At 30.8% G+C, this 26037-nt stretch overlaps 1 protein-coding gene across 2 annotated transcripts in view; it reads right to left on the bottom strand.

Annotated features, from left to right (window-relative positions):
• Positions 1-26037, bottom strand: part of LOC115881798 (G protein pathway suppressor 2) — a 31258-nt gene that overhangs the window by 2726 nt on the left and 2495 nt on the right. The window contains exons 4-6 of one of the 2 annotated variants that reach the window (XM_030899468.1): positions 24429-24751; positions 16037-16084; positions 3407-3661 (exon numbers count right to left, since the gene is read on the bottom strand). In XM_030899468.1, the coding sequence (XP_030755328.1) occupies positions 3407-3661; positions 16037-16084; positions 24429-24751 (626 nt within the window). The remainder of the gene's footprint in view (positions 1-3406; positions 3662-16036; positions 16085-24428; positions 24752-26037) is intronic. The other variant, XM_030899475.1, reaches the window with a different exon arrangement.

The raw sequence follows: 26037 nt of genomic DNA, 5'->3' as shown, positions 1-26037 counted from the left end.
CTGTATTAGAAAACCTTCCGATTAAACACATTTATTTCTCATCTCGTTTTGATTATCTCACATTATTATGGAAATCGAATGTAAATATCGTCAAAAAACTTATCATATTTAATCTTTGGTTTGTTTTGACGTTAGTAATAACAGCTGATAAATAGTCATCTTATGTTACTATGTTGATCGCTCCGTACAAGGTACAAATAGAGAAAATAATATTTATGTTTGAATAAAATATTTGTACATATATCTACCGTATGATAGAAAAAAAACGGCGTCCAGTTGGATGGGAAATGACGACTGATGACATTTCCCATATAAATTTACATATAAAATGACACCGACCTTCATTTCATGGCCATCGCTGATGCCGTTTCTTTTCGATCATACGGTACTATAAAATAAAAACTATATATTTTTTCTTTTTTTAATTTTCTTTGACTTTTTTATTATATTTTAAGGTTTTAAAATCTTGGTTTTAAGTCAGTAGTGAATAAAACGAAACTTTTGTTTACATTTTGTTTAATGATTGACGTTTCGACCAATTTTAATTCGGTCTTCTTCAGAATCTATAATATACAATACTATTTTATCACTAACAATGTGTTTAATATATATTTTTTTTTTACCACAGACGTAGAACATCATTTATACGTATATTGTAGATTCTGAAGAAGACCGAATTAAAATTGTTCGAAACGTTAATCATTAAACAAAATATAAACAAAAGTTTCGGTTTATTGACCACTGACTTAAAACCAAGATTTTAAAAACTTAAAATAAAAGCTATATATATGTATATATGTAGTATATAAAATTATTTTATAAATGTTTGTTATGACACTTATTTAGATTAAAAAACTAAAAATTGAAGTTTTATTTGACTATTTTTCATATCTAACTTTGTTTTTAATGAACAAATTAAACCCATTTGAATGACACCAAATTTGTTAAAATCGGTCAAGCCAAGAGTAATGTAGTATTTTTTATCCCCATCTTCCACTCTATTTCACTAATTTTATGTGGTTTGTTAAGATCGAAATACATACAGGGTTGTTCACCACATACGACACGGAGTATTGTAGCAAAACGATTAGATTTTTACAAATTGTAAGATTTGGGTTCGTTGAAGGACTGTTAGAGCTACAATTTAAATTTATTTTTACAAGATACAGAGTGTCCCAAATAAATAAAAATATCAAAGTTGTATTTTTTAAATGGAACACCCTGTATATTATTGCATTTTAGTTTCTACGATTAAAATAAAGGTAAATTTGATTAAGGTTTATTACACTTAAACCTTTACCGTTTTGAAATATTTTCAATTTTGGGAAATTGCAGTATAAATTTTAAGGCTTCATTTCTCCGAGGATATCAAGGTTTTTAATACTAAATATTTACTGAAGTTTATTTATTGATCAGTTATTGTGTTGCAACAATAAAAATTATAGTACCTTATACAGAGTGTCTAAAAATTTATTTTAAATAATTACTAGCTTTAAACGGCAATAACTTATTTAATTTAAATAGAACACCCTGTATATTTTATGAGAAGCAGATGCACGATTTAATTGTCTATCAAATTGTATTGTACCACTTCTTACCTATTCCTTCAAGTTTTCGTAGAAAATGCATTTTCTTATAATTTAGACCTCATTTATCAATATACCCATGGAATATTGACATTTTAGATTGTTTTTAAAACAACAAATGTACAAAATGTACGGGCTAGCAATATTATCGTTTTTAGTAAAACGATATTATTACTAGCCCATTTGTATGCAAAAAGAAAACTATTTAAATCTTTATAAAAGAGTATACCATTAATGAAATATACCACCACTATTTCCGCCCAAATACTAATTAACTACAAACTTAATTGTGTTCGTTAATAAATTATTCTAAATAAATGTGGATTTGAATCAGAAATCAATATAATAATAAGTTATGAAAATGAACGTATCTGTTGTTATAAATAAGCATTTGTCAAAAAATTAAATATCATTTTTAAGGTGTTACTTTTTACCACACTGTCTAATACACATACATAATTCAGTTTTTTAGTATTTGGAGCAATTATTATTAATCAACGCAAACAGTCAATTAATGTAGTTTGAATACTGGAATCATATTAATTGGTCCTCTTTAACAAATATTTAAACAGTTTTTTTTAATTTGTTAATGAAATAAACGAACTATATCGACAATATTAGTATCTGTACTCTTTAAAAATTCTTTAAAAATCTTTAAAAATAATCTAAAATGTCAGTATTCCATGGGTATATTGATAAATGAGTTCTAAATTACAAGAAAATGCATTTTCTACGGAAACTTGAAGGGATAGGTAAAAAATGGTATAATGCAATTTGATAGACAATTAAATTGTGCATCTGATTCTCCTAAAATATACAGGGTATTCTATTTAAATTAAAGAAGTTATTGGCGTTTGAAGCTAGAAATTATTTAAAATAAATTTTTAGACACTCTGTATAAGGTAGTAAAGTTTTTATTATTGCAATACAATAACTGATCAATAAATAAATTTCAGTAAATATTTAGTATTAAAAACTTTGATATCCTCGGAGAAATGAAGCCTTAAAATTTATACTGCAATTTCACAAAATTGAAGATATTTCAAAAACGGTAAGGTTTAAGTGTAATAAACGTTAATCAAATTTACCTTTATTTTAATCGTAGAAACTAAAAATGTAATAATATATAGGGTGTTCCATTTAAAATAATACAACTATGATATTTTTTATTTATTTGGGACACTCTGTATCTTGTAAAAATATTTTTAAATTGTAGCTCTAATAGTCCTTCAACGAACCCAAAACTTACAATTTGTAAAAATCTAGTCGTTTAGCTACAATACTCCGTGTCGTATGTGGTGAACAACCCTGTATATTAATGTGTGTTTGATTAAGATCATGTGTGTTTGGTTAAGATCTAAATAATATTAATTTCCATCATAAAGCATAAAATATAAAAGATGCATAAAAATATACATAGTAATAATACTTTATAATTTTTTGAAATACCGAATATATATGACTAAATATGAATAAACTTCTCCTCGTCTATGCTCAAATATATGCTGGTGACGTACTCTCGACCGTCGATCGTGCGACTCCAGTGCGCGGCTATCATCGACTTTCCGACCGGTTGTGACGTTCGCTCGCGCCGATACCCCTTCAGTGCGCGCCCAGCTTAAGGCTTTCTCTATGGATACAACTGACTACCGCAAGCTTTTGCTACGATATTCTATTAATTTTAATTGTGTTTTTTAGACATTCTAAATAATCGTAAACTAAAAAGTATAAAGTGTAACTGAAACCACTAATTGCAAAGCTCTGAAAGAAGCTTAAGGATAGCTTAGGTTTGATTTGGTGCAAATCGGCATCAGAGTTACCTTTTGGCGTGGGCTGGCCAGGATTGATGGTCAAACCCGTTCCGGGATGAATAATGTGACCGTGTTGGCTCGTGGCCGTTCTCAAGGCCGAATAATGCTCGTTGATCTTATGGTCCATTTGGAAGGCCGTTGGCCTTGGAGGCGTTTCGTACGGCATCGGTCTGGGGGCCTCCCTCGGTAAAGGATAATATATCGAAATATCTTGAGGAGCGACGGGGTAGAATGCGCTGGGCTGATTGGAGTACTGTGGAGCCTCTGAAAATGTTTAAATAGTTAAAAAAAATCGAATAACAAGTGAGCCCTCCCTCCTACCAGGGCTGACAACACATAGAATGCATAGATAAAGGAAATAAACTTAGATTGGAATGCTCGGCTTCCCGCTAAAACGTATAAATTGTTTTGGGTCGTATACGTTGTACGGGATCTAAATGGTTGCTAAGAACGACCGCAAACAAGAACAAAAATAATTTTAAAAAATGTCTATACCTATGTGGCGGATTCATCTCTCCAAAAATCCTATATGGGGATTTCGCCACTGCAAGAAAATCTTTTTAAGTTACAAGGTTTACAGATATACAAATTTGCCTAACGAACTTAAATGCTTAACGTTTCGGAAAGTTTATCTCTTTCCGTCATCGGAAGCAAAAAAAATACAAAGAATAAAGAAAAAACTATTTAAAATATTTAAATTTAACTATTCGAGAACACTTTAGTTTTTTTTAAACAGATACGTCTACAAAAACCGTTGACGTTCTGGTAAAATGACATTTTATCAAGTTAAACTTCAAAATTAACAATTACTACCTGATAACAATTACTTAATAAAGTAAAATCAAAAAGCCCCAAACTTTCTGTATGATTATTTTTAATTTTTACGTATGTTATGTTTATTTATGTTATGTTCTTTAAAATCAAAGAAGCGATTGCCATACATCAAGAACAGTTAATCTAATAGGACTGCTCATTCAGCCAAAAGTGTCCGCCAGGTGCATGCGAAAACTACTCGCTTTGTGACGTTATTGTAGCCCTTGTCATAGTTATTAGTCCTTATCCGGCAACCAATAATACACACACGTGCATTATTGGTTACCGAATGCAAAACGTTCATTATTTAGTTTATTTATTTAAATACCTTATATGTATGCAGTAAAGAAAATTAACTGTATAAATCGTATTAAATACTCGGATAATGCATTTTTAAGAACAGCAGGTCCCAGCATCACCTTTTGCAAGCATTCTTTTTAGAGTACTTCCATATTTCGCTTTAAAATAATTAATAAATAAAATCGTGGGCATTTAGTATGCACTTTGTCACAATCCACAACACAAAATGAACGTATTTATACACTCTATAGCTCTAAAAACTCTAAAGACACCTTTTTCACATTTAAAATTGACAAAATAATTAACTCAAAATTTCTCAGCTGTTATTTTTATAAGTTTACCATAGGCAACTAATAATATACACTATCATGACAAGGCCACGAAGGCTTTGACAAGGGCTACAATGACGTCGCAACTGTCAGCTGAAGCGCGGGAAGAGGCGAACGTACATCTTATGAGGATGAGCAATCCTATTAGTTTACCGTTCTTGGCCATACATTACTAACATCTACAGATGCATGAGCAATACAAATATTTTTAACAGATTGTCTTAAAAAAGCCTCTTATTTTTCTTTATTTATCTCTTCTTTCATTATAAATTTGGCGTTATTAAAATTTATTCTAGAAATCGCTTCTTTGATTTTAAAGAACATAACATAAATAAACATAACATATGTAAAAATTAAAAATAATCAGAAACTTTGGGGCTTTTTGGTTTTACCTTATTAAGTAACTGTTATTTTTGAAGTTTAACTTGATATAATGTCATTTTAACAGAACGTCAACGGTTTTTGTAGACGTATCTGTTTTGAAAAACTAAAGTGTTCTCGAATAGTTGAATTTAAATATTTTAAATAGTTTTTTTCTTTATTCTTTGTATTTTTTTTTTGCTTCCGACGACGGAAAGAGATAAACTTTCCGAAACGTTAAGCATTTTTTTGTTCGTTAGGCAAAAATTTGTATATCTGTAAACCTAACTTCTGACAAGTAGTTTCCGTTTGGATTAACGCAGAAGTGTTTACAAAAAATAACTATTTTATTTTGTAGATTTTCTTGCAGTGGCGAAATAACTATAGGATTTTTTGGAGAAAAATAATTTTCTCTTGTCAAAGTCAGAATCTTCAAAAATTATAAAATCTTTCAAAATTTAAACAGCCCGCATTGAAAAAATACCGAAAGGTGTTTAAAGCGTCCGTTTTCAAAGTAATTATTGCTATCTTGTAAGTTTAATTTAAATTTGATTTACTCAAACCCCTGATAATTGTGAAAAAGTGGCATTTAAAAAAGTTAAACTGTCCTTATATAAAATAAAGTATCTTATATGCAACACACTGTGTTTTATTTATAAAATTAAAAGGAAATAACAATATATTTGAATAAATAATATATTGGGCGGTATAATTCCGGAAAAAGTCGAACCGCTCCGAAATTATTAAAAGCTTTGGGTCGCGACAGTTGCAAGAATAGCGCCAAATAGTATTTACATTGTCCTCATAGGCACTTTCCAATCTAAACTTGTTTCACATTTATCTATGACAGAATGACAAAATCATAGGTTGACAACTTAAGATATGTTGACATTTGTCTGGTTTTGCATTATTACCTGTTCAGATTTAATTTAAAAATAGTTGCAGTTTCTTTAAAATTAGCTAAAATCTTCTAGTTCTCACAAAACATCCACCTTTAGAACTTCATCTGTCATGTTAAGAAATAAAAGTAAATAAAGCGCCTCTCGTGTTTGTTCGCATACTAAAAATTTCAATTAATGTCTGTACATAGTTTTAATATATCTTTTAAATTTACATCTTTTTAATTGTAAAGTAATATATTGCATTTAAATGGAATATATTACATAACAATTAGGTATGTCAATTACAGGCTTGTTTTCTAACACTGAAATCACTGAAAAATATAACAGCACTTTTTGTTTTGAACCTGCATATCAAAATTACGCTATAGCATTATGTTTTTGTTTTTGAAATAATATATAATATAATAGAATTGTCTGATTGCTAATCAACTTGTGAATTTTAATATTTTAACTATCTCTGACAATAACTAACTTTTTGTTATCAAGATGACATTTTAGACCGTAACTCACATATACGTCATAATATTTTAATTTTAAATGTGTGTAATATAATTTAAATTACTATAATGCAACTTTATACTAAAAAAACATTTATACATTCACAAAATACAACAAAATCTAATAATATAGATTGAAAACAATTAAAATTAAAAATTGCTTTGAATAAGACTAAGAAAGGAGCATATCAAAAATCTTAGGTCCACCGCGATGGGCCTCAAATATGGCCGACTTAAATTCCGGTTTATCAGTGCCGCTCTAATTTTATTTAAAAAATGTAAAACTATGATGTAGGGTAGGCGTGGTGTAGACTCAATATTTTTTTTTTATTTTACGTTGTGAATAAATGTTGGTAGTTATTAAAATTGTTATAAAAATATAAAATTCTAATAAAAATAGATAAGTTATAATAATTATTTATAACCATAAACATCCGATACGCTACTGAAGCAGGTAAGTCAAATTGACGTAATTTCTTTGACATCTAATCTTTGACAAGTAGTAAATAAAAGCAAAAATGCAAGAAAAAATATATAATTAGTTAATTTTAGTGAATTTCATAAATGATCGGTTTACTACACGTATGTATATTATATAGTCACTTACTAGCGAAAAGTTGTTCCATTATTTCACTCGATTTTTGCCGAGATCTACCGCACGCTACACAACCAACTATTTTAGAGTCCTTTTCGATAAATCGCGACAGTATCACTGTTAATTTAAGTTCTGCCACAATTTCCATCTAGATTTCCTACCTTTATACAATTACCAGTAGTAGAATAAATAATAAATAACATAAAATAAGCTCCGTAAAGACTGACAAACAGGGTTCGGAAGTAGTTAATTAAGACGTAATTTACCTGATTAACTACGTGTAGTTTTTCTTCAAAAACTACGTCTTTTCCCGTTCATTAACTACATGAAAACTACGTTAATAAACTATGTATCGATATTATGAATAATTTTCCTTTGTATGAGGTGTAATAGAAATAATATGATGTAAATATTATATTTAAAGCCATATTTCTTCTGTTTTCTTAAATACATTATGTGTTTTTAAAGCTTCAACTTATTAAAACCTCACCTCAAACCTTTGATATTTGAAAGTTACATACATAAGTTACATAAACTACACCTTCTACATAAACTACATTAACTACATGCAGTTTATGTAGTTTTTAAAAGTAACATGTAGTTACTATATACGGTTACATTTATACGGTTTACCGAAAATACACAAACAGGGTATACCTTTTACCTTTATAGTCAGTAGTATAAATTCTCCATGCCATCCGTTAGCAAAATTTTTACTAGACATATTAAATCCGATTGCAAATAACACCGATTCATACATTAAAAACACACCACACTTTATAGAAAATTTTTCAAAAATTAATATAACACCTTTTTAACAGTTTAATGGTGAGTTTTGACGTTGTTAGTCTTTTCACTAATGTGCCGGTAGATAAATCACTTAAAATAGTTAGGGATAGATTAGAACAAGATACACATTTAATAGATAGAACAAAATTAAACATAGATAGTATTTTGGAATTGTTGACACTTTGTGTTAAAACTACTTATTTCCAATTAAATAATGAATTTTTTCAACAAGATTTCGGTATGGCAATGGGATCACCTCTCTCTCCTTTGTTAAGTAATATTTTTATGGGAGATTTTGAAAATAATACAATAAATAGTTTTTCAAAAAAGCCTGTAATATGGCTGCGTTATGTTGATGATATTTTTGCAATATGGCAACATAACGTTTCTGAAATAGACATTTTTTTGGAATATATAAATTCTCGCGAACCTACCATAAAATTTACTTTAGAAGTAGACAGAGGTAATCGTTTGCCATTTCTTGATGTTTTAGTGTCAAAGTTTCAAAATAAACTAATTTTAGATGTTTACAGAAGACAGACAAATTTTTAACATGTAGTTTTCCGAACCCTGCTGACAAATCCACAAAATTTCAAATCAAATTCAAATGTGTCAAATGAATCGTCAAACAGAACTGTCAAGGATCCCCTAACCTTAGAGTCCTTTTTCCGCCCACCGCACATGAATACATGGATAGAATTATGCTCCTTCCTTACTCTTCTTATTCAAAGAAAAAATGTTAAGCGCGACCCCTTGTGTCAAAATTAGATGATTAAATTTTCGCAAGTTTTACACCATTTGTTAACCGGTGGCGCCTCTAATGTTTGTTCGCACCAAAGGTTAGTCTTTTACTCCTGTTTATGGCCATTAAAGAAAAAGTTCTAAAGGGGGATGTTTTCTACTAGGTCTATAGTCTATATTGTTCAAATTTGGCATGTGGCCTTTAAAAACTATTTACGACCTCGCTGTAAAATCAACAGCAACCAATATTTAGACACTTCAAAATTTACATGGGATTTCATATTATTATGTTTTCATGCTAAATTTTCATATCTCAAACAGCAAAAAAGGTAACTTTATAATATGTAGCAGTACTTTAAAATATCAAGTGACTTATAGCAGTATGATGACTAGGGTGATTTAAAAAAAAAATTACACTAAGTAACAAAACAATAACGATAAACCTACTTAAAGAAATATTTATAACTTATTTACTATTTATCTAAAAGGAATTTATTTTGAATTTAGCGCGACAATTGTACGCGTCGAACGATCTGGTTGTTTCCCTGTCCCTCCTTTGCACAGGTCTCGGGTTATATACCCACAGCTAAATAGTTCTCGAATAGTCCATTAGATCATTAGCTGCAAAGAGAAGATTTAGAATGTTCTCGTAGGTACGCCATCACTCCAGTGGAAGTCGATTGTTTTCGAACTTTCGATGAGTCACTACGCACACCGTCATTGAATAAGGTATAGATTTTTCAGAATGTCCTAAAAAAACTGCTTGTGGGTTATCATTTGGGGGGCTTTCAGTCACACAAAACACCCACTCTTTAAATCGCAGCTGCTTCTTAAACAACATTTTTTCAAAAAATAATTTTATTTTTATTTTCGTATATTGTATTTATTATTAAACAGTGGTGTTTTAATAATATAACATAATATATTAAATTCTAACTATATTGAAAACTTAACTAAAGGAAAAGTTCCCAAAAACAAAATTACCGCAGAATTTTATCCTTGTAGTTATACTAGCCTGCTGGAGGAAAATCCAGAACTACTTTTAATAAATGCTGCCCATATCGCTTATCATGGATGCTGTTCAGCTTGTACTTATTCCACGTTTTTAAAAATTCACGATGTACAGACTCACCAGCCTGTTCTGACCATAATCCTAAACCTGATTAAAGTTCATCCAATGAATCAATTAGATGGTAAAGGATACAGTGTACTTTTAAACTAATAGAGACATTGGTGTGTCTATAAACTCAACGCAGTAACTGGATATCCAATTTCAAATTGTCAATGTTTTTAAAATGGATAGAAAAACAGTTATTGACAATTCTGTTCATAATATTCATGGCTGATATGAATGGTTGGACATATATTTTATCAATATTTCCCAAAACTTCCGGGGAGTTAAGTTTATCTGCATTTTGAAGCAGCTTTCGACATGCATTACCTTCAAAAATCTCTCCTTGATAGTTTTTAGGTACAACATTTAAATTCTTTGGCCATTTCAGTGCATTATCTCTAACAAGGAGAGGAACCAAACCCTTCCAAAACAGGTGGTTCAGGAAACCCTGAAGAAGATGCATTTCTTTAACACGGGCATAGCATCATTTTCATTAAAAAGTGGCGCATGCACAGTGCTAAAGCATTCTTTGGCTCTTTTTGGTTGACTTTCTAATACATTAACGTATTTTTGGTGGCTCTCTTTCAGGTTTCGATAAGTTCTAGCCTCATTATCATGAAATTTCTCAGCTTCCCTAAGTTCCTACAGGCAAATAAGACCATAGGGACATGGAAACGATGATGAGGTAGTCTGTAAACCATTTGCCAAAAGGAATATTTTAAAATCCGCAATAAATTTAAATGAAATATTATTTAAATTAGTGATTCTAAATAACAGGGCCATATTCCAGTAAATTTCCTTAATGTCTGGACAGAATTATTAATTTTTGAACGCTGGTTAAATTTCTTTTTTTTAGCAGCGCTTCCACCTTCTTTATAAGTTAATCTAGTCGTTCCTATTGAGTCCTCGCACACTGTATCCTTTACCATCTAATTGATTCATTGGATGACCTTTAATCAGGTTTAGGATTATGGTCGGAACAGGCTGGTGAGTCCGTACATCGTGAATTTTTAAAAACGTGGAATAAGTACAAGCTGAACAGCATCCATGATAAGCATTTATTAAAAGCAGTTCTGGATTTTTCCTCCAGCATGCTATAACTACAAGGGTAAAATTCTGCGGAAATTCGATTTTTGGAATCTTTTCCTTTAGTTAAGTTTTCAACATAGTTAAAATTTAATATATCATGTTATATTATTAAAAACGCCACTGTTTAATAATAAATACAATATACGAAAATAAAAATAAAACTATTTTTTGAAAAAAGTTGTTTAAGAAGCAGCTGCGATTTAAAGAGTGGGTGTTTTGTGTGACTGAAATCCCCCCAAATGATAACCCACAAGCAGTTTTTTAGGACATTCTGAAAAACCTATACCTTATTCAATGACGGTGTGTACGGTGTCTATTCTTTAATGCGATATTAAGGTCATATGGGGGCGGGACATATTAGTCAGGTTAGGCCGAGTTCACACGGGTCCGCAACAATATTAAAACTGCCCACAACACGTTTTTCTATTTTCCATAAGAATACCGTGGAAAAAATTTGTTCTGCACCTTATCTAGCGAAAAGTTGTTCATTATTTCACTCAATTTTTGCCAGTCTACCGCACGCTACACAATCAACTATTTTAGAGTCTTTTTCGATAAATCATGATAGTGTCACTGTTAATTTAAGTTCTGCCACAATTTACATCTAGATTTACTACCTTTATACAACTATGAGTAGTAGAATAAATAATAAATATCATAAAATAAGCTCCGTAAAGACTGACAAATCCACAAATTTTCAAATCAAATTCAAATGTGTCAAATGAATCGTCAAACAGAACTGTCAAGGATCCCCACCCTAGAGTGCTTTTTCCGCCCACCATGCATGAATACATGGATAGCATTATGCTCCTTCCTTAGTCTTCTCATTCAAAGAGTGGAAGTCAATTGTTTTCCGAACTTTCGATGAGTCACTACGGTGTCTATTCTTTAATGCGAGATAAAGGTCATATGGGGGCGGGACATATTAGTCAGGTTAGGCCGAGTTCACACGGGTCCGCAACAATATTAAAACTGCCCACAACACGTTTTTCTATTTTCCATAAGAATACCGTGGAAAAAATTTGTTCTGCACCTTATTAATTTTATTGCTAGCCTGTCGTGTATCATAAAAAAGATCGTTTTACTTATTTTTGTAGAGAATTGAACGTTCTACAAAAAAGGTCTCTTATGATTTTTCGAGAAACCTTATAGTTTAAGATTGATTTGAGGCCAAAGTTCAATTCATCGCAAATTTTAAGGTTTTTGATGCATTACAGAAAATTTGATGGTTTTATTGGAACAAATCACCCAAAAACTTAATTCCCGACCTGCTTCTACAACAATATATAAATCAGCGGTATCAAGTACTCGATAATGAGCACGAATTATTTTTACAAAAAGATTTAAGTGATTTTGTATAAAAAAAAATTATTGAATTTGTTTAAAAAAAATTATTTACCAAGCGATTTTTTAGAAAATAACATTTCAACTTGGTCTAATGATGATAGTTACATAGAATGTGCTGAATTTTTTAAAACATTAAAAGTAACGAATGACGTAGCTGAAAGAGGAGTTGCGTTAATAGAAGAATATAACAATTACCTCACTAAAGGTGAAAAGCAACTACAGTATATGTTAGAAGTAGTTCGAGAACATCGGCAACGTTATCCAGACTGTTTTAAAAAAAATGTCAATAATAATATTGGTTTAGATTAAATTTGACTAAGTAATTTTAAAACTACTTATAGAAAAAGTAAATATTTTTTTTATTTAAACAAAACCAATCGTCAGTTAATGTATTCCTTGTGTAAGTATTTCAATTGACTGAAGAAAATTTTTTGTCTTTAGATTAAAGAAAATTAAAGAAAAATTGGTAAAGTGCGAGCAGGACTCGCGCACGAAGGGTTCCGTACCATTCATTATCCATACAACATTAGGCACTATATTTTTATAAACTTTTTTTCCGATTTAGCTGAAATTTTGAATGCGCGTATAAGTAATTTAAAAAAAAATGAAGAAACCCATTACTAAAAATTGTATTAATCAATAATAAATATGTAAAAAGTAAAAATTAAAAAAAAAACTATTAAAAAAAGTCGCCTTGGCTAGGATTCGAACCTGCCTTACTACGGCTCCAACGTCATAGCAGCGTAAAGTCCTAACGTTTTACCCACGCGGCCACCGAGGACTTGAAAGATTCTATGTAAAATTCTTACTTAAAAGATAATTTTTAGTGAAAGTACTTTTTTATTTATAAACATTTATTTAATTCTGTTTTTAGTATTTGTTCTTATAGCGGCAACATAGATACATTATCTGTAAAAATTTCAACTGTCTAGCTATAACTGTTCATAAGATAGACTTTTGTGACAGACGGACGGACGGACGGACAGCGAAGTCTTAGTAATAGGGTTCCCGTTTTTTCCCTTTAGGTACGGAACCCTAAAAACGAGATAAACTATGATTTCGAAGCCACTTTGTGCAAAAAATGATCTCAAAGAGTTTCACTGGTCCCATTATTGCAAAAAATTATTAACAATTATTGTATAAGAAACTAAATTTAAGATAAACATATGATTTTTTTTGGGTGATTTCTTCCAATAAAACTATCAAATTTGTTATAATGCATCAAAAGCTTTAAAATTTGCGATGAATTGAACCTTGGCCTCAAATAACTCTTAAACTATTAGGTTTCTCGAAAAATTATAAAAAAACCCTTTTTGTAGAACGTTTAATTATCTACAAAAATAAGTAAAAGGATTTTTTTGACACACGACAGGGTAGCAATAAAATTCATAAGGTGCCATAGACAAACAAATAAAAAGAGACTGGCAAATTAAATGGCAGAGAGGGACAACGTTCCCGTAGCGCAACTCAGAACGCAAAATTTCGTTCTATTTATGTTGATCTGCGCATTGCGTCTATTGGGCCCACTATCTCACTCTAATATAACAAGAGAGAAAGAAGCAGCCATATAAAACGTAATTTCTAAATAGAAATTAGAACAATCGCCTTTCGTTTTCGTTTTCGTCATCATGACGACCAAGATGACAACATCATGACAATTCGTCATGTTTGTTAATTTTTCTTTTGGTGATTTACCTTTTTTTCTAAACTCTCCATTTTATTGATTTATGAATATGGATAGGGAACAAATTCCTTTGTTCCATATAGATATTTATATTTTGTTACTTATAATTTTAGGTTATACTACTTGTTATTTTATTTGCTGCTTTATTTGCTGCAGGAGCCAGTATCATCTATTTTCTATATGTATTGGTGCCCACTTTCTCTGATAGATATGTTAAAGACACGCGGTAAAATAAAAGTAAGTAGTTATATTTATCATCTTATTAAGAAAAAAGTAGAAGTAGTAGTGTCAAAAATATTTCGAACCTCTCTTAACATAACAAATTAATACAATTAATTTTGTTCATTTTTTGGGTACGTAGTTTATAGCTGGTTTATAGAAACCAGAAACTTTATTAATATACCTATTTTACTTTTGTTTTAGGATTAAAACTGGACTCGAAAATGGTTCAGGATCATGATTCTCGTAAAGTCTTCTTTGCTTGGATATTCACTTTGTTATTGCAATTAGGCAGTTTTTTCGAAAATGAGATTTTTAATGCCCTTTAAAAAAATTGGCAGATCGTTTTCTGCAACAGTCAGTGCTTCTGCATTTAAAATTGGTAGGTGGGTGGAATAAACACTGTTATTTTTTGTTATTATATTATAAAAAGTTTATTTATTTTTATGTATAAATAAATATGTTTATAAAACAGTACAATTTTTGTTTTTTTTTATAATTTCCCTTATAATAGTAGTATTCTTTCGTTCTGAAAGAAACTGCAAATTTTCACTTAAACTGATTTATTCCCTACACCAAGTTCCCTTTACGCGGTATAGGGAATAAATCAGCTTAAGTGAAAATGTTCAGTTTCAGAATGAAAGAATACTACTAATAATGGCTAATTTAAATTTTCCGCCAGCCAGAATGTGCGATAATATCTTACGATACGTTTTATACCTATCTCTTTCTTTTTCATATAAAGCACATATGATAAAGATAGCAATAAAGACGTACGTCCTGCCATGGTCCTGCTAATTGGTTTCAAAATTGTTATTCTGAGTTGCGTTACGGGAACGCGGTCCCACTCTTTACCATGAGATTTGTCAGTCTCTTTTTATTTGTTTGTCTATGTAAGGTGCAGAACAAAATGTTTCCATAGTATTCCTATGGAAAATAGAAAAACGTGATGTGGACAGTCTTAATATTAATATTAAGGGCTCAAATTTTAACTGGTATCTTTTTACGTCAAATTGAAACTTTTGAGCCTGATGTTTAAAAAAAATGTTTTTGGATCACCCTAATGAAGACTGCATCCAGTTGTAAATGAATAGACCTGGGCCCGAATTCTGTAACACCGAAAACGCTAAGCGCTTTTAGACGCTCAGCGTATATATGACGTTAATTTTGGCTGAGCGCGCACTTAACTACCGATTTGGGTATTCTCATCTGACGCGCTTGGCGTCATTACTGATTGCGCTAAGCGCTTTCAAAACGGTTGCCGTAAAGGATCGTTTTGCTTGTCGAACTGTCAGTGAAAATCGAAAAATTTGTGATTTTGTGCGTTATCTTGCTCTTTAGTGACAATTACTACTTCTTCTATAAATTCCTCAATAAGTAATTGATAATTTACGACTTGGCAGCTATAAATATTGTTCAAAACATCGAAAATGCTGAGAAGAGTCTTCAACACTTCCCTCGTATAATAAGAATAATGACATCCATAGAAAAATACCTTGACATAACTCAACAATAGGTTATGAAATTCACGTAACATTGACATTTTTCATTGTTACATCCGTCAGTTATCAACTTTTGACTGTTAGCTACATTAGAAATTGTGATGTTGCCAATATGTCCTCAACGCGTATCCAGAACACGATTCGCATGGCAACGAGAGTACCAAAATCGACTGCCTTGAGTTTCGCTGATCGAATGCTTGCGCTCACCGCTTTGAAAGCATAACGTTTTTATGTCAAAGTTACAGAATACGGGCCCTGAATTGTGTTGTGTTAATACCTATAGATACAATATTTATACCAAGCAAAAACCCAGGCACAATTAACAGATTTAAAACAATACAAAAATAACAAAACTCACTGTTCCATAAAACTGCTCGGACTAACTCATTACGTCTACCATCATCCTCTGCAAATAAAAATTTCATCAAATGTTACTCATTCTTAATACAATAACTAACATTCCATAACAGCATGATTAAAATCTACTTTAACTAGGGTAAAATATATATAGAGTATTGCAATAACTATCTATACCAATATCTGATAAAGTCTGTCTCATCAGAGTGACAGTTGTTATTTGTCATTTTAATTTGTAGGGTATTGTAATATTGCAAAACATTTTCCGAGGCACGTCATTAATCATATCGACATTGACACTAAAGTCTATAAACCTGACTAAATTAAATTTTAGCAAAAACGTTTAAATTTTTTGTTGTATAGTTTAAGATATCGAGGAGCTCTTCATTTTACTTTATAAAGCAAATGATTGTAACAGATATTTTATTTATATTAAAGCTGCAAAAAATAGTTTAAACCGAATTTTATTATCGCTATGTTGGTCACATTGCGCAGTTTTCAGCAAGGTTGTCGTATATTATTTGACAATTATCCTAATGTCAGTCCATAGACAAACAAATAAAAAGAGCCTGGCAAATTAAATGGCAAAGGGAGGGACAACGTTCCCGTAGCGCAACTCAGAACGCAAAATTTCGTTCTATTTATGTTGATGTGCGCATTGCGTCTATTGGGCCCACTATCTCATTCTAATATAACAAGAGAGAAAGAAACAGCCATATAAACAGCCGTAATTTCTAAATAAAAATTAGAACAATCGCTTTTCGTTATCATGACAACCAAGATGACAACATCATGACAATTCGTCATGTTTGTTAATTTTTCTTTTAGTGATTTACCTTTTTTTTCTAAACTCTCCATTTTATTGACTTATGAATATGGATAGGGAACAAATTCCTTTGTTTCAGATAGGTATTTATATTTTGTTACTTATAATTTTAGGTTATACTATTTGTTACTTTATTTGCTGCAGGCGCCAGTATCATCTATTTTTTATATGCATTGGTACCCCCTTTCTCTGATAGATATGTTAAAGACACTCGGTAAAATAAAAGTAAGTAGTTATATTTATCATCCTATTAAGAAAAAAGTAGAAGTAGTAGTGTCAAAAATATTTCGAACCCCTCTTAACATAACAAATTAATACATTTAATTTTTTTAATTTTTGGGTAGTAGGTAGTTTATAGCTGGTTTATAGTAACCAGAAACTTGGGTAGGTGGGTGAAATAAACACTGTTATTTTTTGTTATTATATTATAAAAAGTTTATTTATTTTTATGTATAAATAAATATGTTTATAAAACAGTACAAGTTTTGCTTTTTTTATAATTTCCCCTATAATAGTAGTATTCTTTCGTTCTGAAAGAAACTGAAAATTTTCACTTAAACTGATTTATTCCCTACACCACGTTCCCTTTACGTGGTATAGGGAATAAATCAGTTTAAGTGAAAATGTTCAGTTTCAGAATGAAAGAATACTACTAATAATGGCTAATTTAAATTTCCCGCCAGCCAGAATGTGCGATAATATCTTACGATATGTTTTATCCATATCTCCTTCTTTTTCATATGAAAAAAGCACATATAATAAAGAAAGATAGCAATAAAGACGTACGTCCTGCAATGGTCCTGCTAATTGGTTTCAAAATTGTTATTCTGAGTTGCGCTATACGGGAACGCGGTCCCACTCTTTACCATGAGATTTGCCAGTCTCTTTTTATTTATTTGTCTATGTGTCAGTCATTATTTTGTATAATATCGTGTTGTTGTTGAATCTTTGTGAGTAATTCTCGTTTTTTTGCCTATTTTCATATATTTTTTTAAATTGTACTTTTAAGCACAAACAGTTCTTTTTCCAGTTTTTGTATTGCACTTGTCTTGAAATTGTGTGTTGAAAATATGCCGAAGCATTTAAATAGTCGAAGCAAAGAGCTTGTAGCTTCCCTGATAAACTATTTTGAACGAGAACGTGACAATATAGGTCCTTTATTACTCTTCACTGCAGTCAGAGAAGTAAGTTTGATTGATAAGCACATTAGGTACACCACTTTAAAAGTTATTTCTACGTTAGTTTTTATTAAATTCTGTGGTTATTAGTTTGTGCATTAATAGCACCCTCTTACTTGTTATTACCACTTATGGCGTTGTAAGAATAATACAACATCAATAAATAACCCATAATAACTAGTAACCCATAATGGACTAGTTTTTGCCAATATGTAATAAGTAAAATAATCTATAAAACAAATAAATCAATTAATTCCTAAAATATTAGTTATTAAATTAAAAACAAATCGTAAAAATATTTAAAAAATTATATAATAAATATATTGTTTGTCACTTTTAAATTAAGATTCATCTCATAAATCCATCATAATCTGGCAGCGCTGTCGCCATCCCTTGTCACTCAAAGTTGATCACGTGATCACAAAATCTATTCATTTGACTACTCCGTGTCGAATAGCGTGAACAACCCTGTATAGCAGATATGTTACAGTAAAAGTTGGAAATCAGTGATTGTTAACAATTACTAGTAAAAGCTCGCATTCACTGATTTGCTAAGACTACGCCAGTAAACGTTCAACAGCAATTTTTCAAACCAACTTTTACTAGTTGCTAGCATTCCCTGGCAGTTTGAAAGATTTAGTTAGCGCGGTTGCCACATGTTGTAAAATATAAGGACGAGTTGAATAATAGCACAGTTTAAAGAATATAAATATATCAGTTGGCCCACTCTTCGCCCGTATCAAAATTCCTGCCGCCGCTCCTCGCCTGTCTTGTAGACTTGGGTCAGTCTACATCCGTTCCTCGACGTGTACACAGCGTTCCAAGTTTATTTTAGTTTTGTTTTCGGTCCGACGCATAGATTGAACCAAAAATAGTGTTTTAGTTGTTTTGTTCGAATTGTGAATAAAATGTCTACTAGAAATATTTGTGCAGTGGATGGTTGTGAAAGTAGAATGACAGACAATATATCGTTCTTTAGGTGCCCAAAAGATGAAGGAAGGTATATGTTTATATAGTATAGGATATTAAGTATATAATAATTAAAGTATTAGACATATTAAGTATATTATAATTATGGAAACCCAATTATGAACTTGTTTTAAAAATATACATATAAATTAAGAAAAGATTTTACTTGAAATATGCACAAAATATTTATTTTTAACAATTAGTTTATTATTTTACTAGATATATTAGAGTAGTAGTAGATACTTTTATTATGTTTTTGGATTTTTCAGTATTTACCGGTTGGCAAAGTGCATATTAAATTATTTTTTAAGATATTTGCATTTTTTTATACATAGCATGTTTTGCTTTTTAGATGTTTGTATTTAACTTTAACTACCTACCTGGAAAGTCCAAATTTTATCGTCGGGTAATAAAAATACGTGCATACAACTTGTTCTGCTATTGACAAGTTTTTTAGAATTTTTACTAAATTTTTTGTAACAGTACTTAAATATAACAATTGATGAGCATACGGGAAAAACGATGAGTATCCAGATAAGTGTTCAGGAAAGCGTTTTTTAATTCAAATTACGCATGGACTTTTATATCGTTTTTCCCATTTTTAAATGCCTGTTTCTATGTGGCCGTTATCGATATTCCCGTTTATTTAGGTACCAAAAAGTATAGCTCCCCCCCTTTTGGTACTTTCATTGTTTTTCCCGTGTGCTCTTCAATTAGTAGTAAATATTGTAATAAATTATATTTGCATATTTCTTAAGTTATAGCATGTTTTGCTTTTTAGCTGTTTGCATTTAACTTGAATTATCTACCTTTTTATCAAAAGGTAATATATAAAATTTTATCAAACATTAAAATTTATTACACAATTAACTACTAACAGTCATAATTACTGTTCATGATAATCATAAAATTTAGAAAAAAACCCAAAAAAATTGACAATGGCAACACAAGTTGTATGCAAAGGTACTTTTATTACCTTACGATAAAATTTGGGCTTTCCAGGTAGGTAATTAAAGTAAAATGCAAGTAAAATGCAAACACCTATACAGCAAAACATGTTATAATTTAAGAAATATGCAAATATATTATTATATATACATATTAGAAAAATTTACTTATTATATTTATTTAGAATACATTTTTCATATGGGATTTCCATAATAATTATTAATAATAATTCCCTTATTGACAATTCCATATTCCAAAGAATTAGGATAGAATAATATATCTAATATTTTAATATTAATGTATTCACCATAATATGTATAAGTAGAGTCTGATAAGGAAAATAACTTATAAGTGTGGAGCCTGGAAAAGAGCCTTAGGATTTATAGGATCCCACAGATATGAAAATAACAAGAAAAAGAATTGAGTTTAAGTGTGTGGCACTGAGAAACCAGCATAACTTAAAAAGTAAAAAATAAATTTAAGAAAAAAAACTTTTTAAAAACAAGCTTTTATTTAAATACATTAAAAAGAAAATATAAACTTTTTCTTTAAAACTTTTATTATGTCATTACACAATTTTATATTATATAAAAGCTTGTCGCGAGATTTGAGTGACCAGTTGCACTCATAAAAATCTGGTACAACTTTATCTTGTAATTCTTGTAATTCCAATATCTTGTAAACCTATCATTATTCCCATCCAGGATAAATTCATCCAGTTTAGAAGAACATTTAAAAAACTTTGTGTCCGAATATTACATACGGGTACTGAAAATTGCCAAAATGATCTGGCAAACATCTTATTAAAAACGGCAGACCTTATAAAAAAAACGAGACCTCTTTTCCTTTCTCTCTGAATTCTCATGAGCTATCCATAAAAATTAAAAATAGATACGGATAATCAGAAAAACAGTAATTTAGAAATTAATCTTGTTTGTCATTTTGCAGGATACCTAATAATAAAATTACTTTGAATGCCGTAGACAATGACTGAGTATTAAAACTAAAAGAATTTCGGACTTCCATTGTACTACTAAACTACAAAACCAAATATATCACACAATAAAAAAAATAAAACTAAAAAAAAAACAAAATATATCACTCAAGAAAAGAATAAAATAAATTAAGCCGCACGCTACTGACTCAAAGCTGCCGTAACTGTATGTTGTCGATGACAAAGACTACGACTGACTACGACACTGGTTAATTTCTGTCGCTGGCACCCATAATGGCGGCGTGCGCAAGGGTATGCGCGTAGCGTTCCCGCCAAAGCGAGTTGGCCTGCCGTGTGATTTATATGCCGTGGGCCAACTGTATATATTTATATTTTTTAAACTGTGATACGATACGGCTTAATATCTTAATAAAATTTGATAAGCGTTAAAAATTACGTTTAAATTAACGTAATAACCCATATAAATACGTAGAGGTCGTATTATTGTGAATTGAAACTATAAAATAATGTTTTAAATCCTAAATAATTTTAAGAACATATGTCCTCAGATATAAATGTTTGAGATTTCATGAATCTTTATATGTGTTTATGAATCTTTATATGGTACCTATATAACAAAAGTATATTGTTGTCTCCCAACTGGCAAATGAGTGCGACAGGGAAGGTACGACAGGGAGACGCGATATTCCAAAAGCTGCTTACAGCAACACAAGAAAAAATCCTCCGTCAACTGGACTGAACCAATAAAAGATTAAAAATAGATGGAGAATATCTTAACCATCTAAGATTTACTGATAACATAGTCCTAATTGCCAATAGTCCTGAAGAACTACAAGCACAAATTAATGAACTAAATAAAGCCAGCAATAAAGTGAGTCTCAAAATGTATTTAGCAAAATCTGAAGTAATGTACAGCGAACTAGTGGGCAGAAAATACATTCTAATAAATAACGCAACATTTGAAATAATAGAAGGATATTTATATTTGGGACAACTAATACACACCCTAAAAAGTAATCCTATGGAAATCCTATGGAGACCTAGGGGAACAACAAGAAGTGTGGGCCGACCAAAAAAGAGATGGGTCGATGAAGTCAGGGCAGTGGCGGGAAGACAATGGATAAGATTGGCTCGAGATCGCGAAGCATGGAAAAACCTAGAAGAGGCCTATATCCAACACTGGATGGAACCAGGCTGAGAAAGAGAAAGATAGCAAAAGTTAAGCGTTCAAAAGAAAAAGATATTAAGAAACCTAGTGACTATGAATTTATTAAACGTTTTGATAGGCTTGAAGTAGGGGGTTTGAAAAAACTAATAACTCCCGTTGGAGAAAATTCGGGCATACTCTATTTTGTCCACGATGAAGAACTTTATTAAAAAAACCTTGTACCAATAAGTAATCTTATGTTTAGGAATGCTTTTTTAATTGTTTTGTAAGCTTTACAACGTTTACTAAGTTTTCCTTTCTAATAGACCATTCCAGAATGACGTCACTGACAGGTCGGCAAAATTTGCTGGGAGGCACACAAACCAATTAATTTTCACGTTATGACGTGTAAACACAATAACGTGTTCGTTTCCTTTAACGTTTCACGTGTAAACTCAATAATCCAAGGTTTGAAGAACTTTTTGGGAACTTTTTCCAAATCATGCTGCTTTGACCAACAGAGAAAATAATTTAAATGCATTGTCTAATGTTCGAAACGAAGTGTAGTTAAAAGCTTTGAAATGAAAGGCCCCTGTATGAAATTGAGATTAAAAAGAAACGAATTTGTTCCAAAGACTTTATAACTGGTAAATCCGTTTTGCAAAATTATCATTTATTGAGTTTAAATTAGCGAAAAATATGTTTTTGTTTTTAAGACGAATTATGTTAGGAGATAAGTCTAATTCAGCCAAAATTTGGGATATTCTTCCTGTCTTCAACCCTACAAGTCATCTTCTAGATTTGGCAGATTAAGAAAAAGATTTAAAAATGAATCAGAGATTTATTATTTATACTAAGATATATACGAGCGTATAAAGTATTTTTATTTTTAGTTAAAGATGTTGCTATAAAAGATGAAAATCGACCAGTGAATTTTCATAATCCTCCAATCGTTAATCAACTTTATTCAATTTAAATCGTCTGAGAGAAGACGATAAACGTAAATACACGACAAGGATTGCACTTCTGGAAGATCAGCTGAATAAGAACGATAACAGGGCTGTGTTCAGATCAAATATATACCAAGAATATTTTTCGTGAAGTCTCGGCTGAGTATGCCTATAATACAAGAACTGTGGATTTTGAAATCCTAAGATATCAGCTGAGCCTCTATGAGAAGGGTCCTTGGTACATGAGTGTAAATTTGTTTAATAGGTTGCCACTTGAAGTCCAGTTAATAGAAGTAAAGGATAGTTTGAGACAGAAGTAAAGAGTAGTTGCACAATTGAAAAATTTGTTAATTTGATATAGAGCCATATCTCCCAGATTTCCTGTAGACAAGTCAATAAATATTGTGTGACGTTATTTCATTTTCTGTATATACTATTTTGTATTTTTACATTTGTATGTTACATTCCTTGACGTAAAGATTATTATTATTATTAACTACTAATAAATGTAGATTTATTTAAATATACTACAATTTAAAAAAAATATGTGTTTATTTTTAATAGTATAAACCTTGGTTTATAAAGTTTAAATATTATAAATTTTAAATAATATCTGAAACATCAATCCATGAGTTAAACCTGGAAGAAAAGCCTAACCACTTCACATAAAATTGTTTATTATTATTTTTCTGGTGGTGACCTAGCATTATTTCAACTAGATCAATACCAGGAGACTTTGTCTTCTGTAATTCGGCCTCATAAAAATACCCCTTAATTGGTTGACCTACTGATTATAGGATAATTAAAATTGAGGATTAAAGAAAATTAAGAATTAAAAAAATATGTCTATAACGCTATAAAAGACTAAAAACACAAGGAAATGAATGCAAGTTAATGGTTTATATACGGTTTGTATGCCTCCCAGCGAAAATGGCGGATCTGTCAAAGTCACGTGTTCTGGAATGGTCTATATTTAGAAGCAGGTTATGTCGTTATTTTCTATATTTTTTATTAAATACACTAGAGAAGTAAATTATAATTTTAAGATATTATGTAGATCAGCGCTTGAATAATGAGGTGATCCAAATATTCTTAAAAGTTTTATTTGTTCTAACTTCCACCAACATTCTTCCTCGCCACACTCGCCCTGTACAATAGAACAACTTTTACTGGCAACCTTTAGTAAATGTTATTTTCACTAGTGAATGTTAGAAATTACTAGAAAAAGTCGACAAATTCGTAATTGCTAGCATTTCCTAGTGAATGTTAACAATCACTGAATTTCTGACTTTCACTGTTACAAAATAGATATACAAAATTCAAAATCCTCTACAATAAAATTAACTTCATGCCTCTCAATCATAAATATCAACAACTCTAAATAATACAATCAATTGTTTGGTTATGTGTAGGTACTTACTTTGCGGAGATGCTTGATAAGAACTAGTTCCCACTGCGGGACTCTTATATGTCGTATAACCCTGATACATGGACACGGGTGCTTGAAGAGGCGGACTAGGGCTCCTGGGTCGTTTCAAAGCTGCCTTGTTATATACCGTAGCGGGTTGTGGTTGTGGAAGCAGCTCAGCAATTGTTTGTATTCTTCCTGGGGCTTGTGAAGGATGTACGTATAGAGCCTGTTGCGGCTGTTGCTGCTGCTGCGGCGGCGGGGGAGGCTGTTGTGGAGGCTGTTGATGGGGAACCACACCTTGTGGCATTGTACGTATCGGTACTATTGTATCACTACAAAATATGTATATTAGGGTGTTTCAAAATAATGTTTTTTCTTACAGTGTTGAAAAGTTGAAAGTACATTTAAAAACAAACATTTTGGCCTAGTAGAACCCTGAATATTAATATTAAGGTTTGCGTCAATTTATTTGTTGTTTTTCCATTTAATTAACACGGAAATTTTTTATTTTTATTTTTGAATCTTAATAATTTCAGAATGGTTTCCGCAACATCCTCGCGAGAAGATTTACAGGAAATTTCACGCTCTACAAAAAAACGTCTGAAGGTCAAAGTTCCTCAGATCAACCGTCTCAAAGATATCAGCGATCAAAAATAACACCAATTGAATATTTCAAATATTTTCCAATAAAACTACAAAAAAATAGGTAAAGGTGTGTATCCGGTGGCTGACCTCGAAGCCCATATTTGCTGCATTTGATCATCGATACTACGCAAGCGCACATGGTCGATGTTGCCAAATTGCAGTTTATTTTCGAATTATTTGCAGTTGAATTTTTTTTTTTTGAGTGTTAATCAATTATAATACAAATTCTATAATTAATTTTATAATTTCAGATTTATCTTGATATCCAAAATTAAGGTAAGAAGGATAATGAAGATTGTGAAATGAAAGTATTATGAATATATAAAATTGTAATAATAATAACATTTATTTATATATTTACATTAGAATTAAAAATTATCATGTACGGATTTTTTCTTAATCGTTTTAAACTTATTAGAATTATTTTATTTCTTTCAAGTTATTTAATTTCTAGTTATTTACAGGCAACAATAGTTTTGATTATATGTATTGATGTTTTGAAATACCGTATGATCGAATAAAAACGGCGTCAACGATGGCTATGAAATGAAGATCGCTGTCATTTTATATGTAAAATTATACAGGGAATGGCATGGATCGTCATTTCCAAGCCAACTGGACGCCGTTTTTTTTCGATCATACGGTACTACCATGACGAGTCTTATAGAACAATACACGTCAATGGGGGATAGAGGTAACATCTTACCTATAATGTTACTAATATAATATACTTTGATTATAATGTTTGTATCATAATTTCTTAAAAATATCAAGTTAGTGGATTAATAGCAATTTTAGACATATTTTATCGAAGAGTGTGTTGATAAGATTAAAATAAGCTTTATGTTTTATCTTTTTCTCTTTAGAAGGGAGATGGTTTGTGTGTACAACCATTATACATTATTATTACATACATTACAGCATTTAATATCGTGTACTTTGACATTCTTTTCTTAATTTACTGTAATTTCTT

This window comes from Sitophilus oryzae, unplaced genomic scaffold (assembly GCF_002938485.1).
Source record: "Sitophilus oryzae breed Bouriz unplaced genomic scaffold, Soryzae_2.0 scaffold_1111_pilon_pilon, whole genome shotgun sequence".
Taxonomy (NCBI): Eukaryota; Metazoa; Arthropoda; class Insecta; order Coleoptera; family Curculionidae; genus Sitophilus; species Sitophilus oryzae.
The sequence above is the reverse complement of the archived record's forward strand: the minus strand, read 5'-3'. Positions and strand labels throughout refer to the sequence as shown.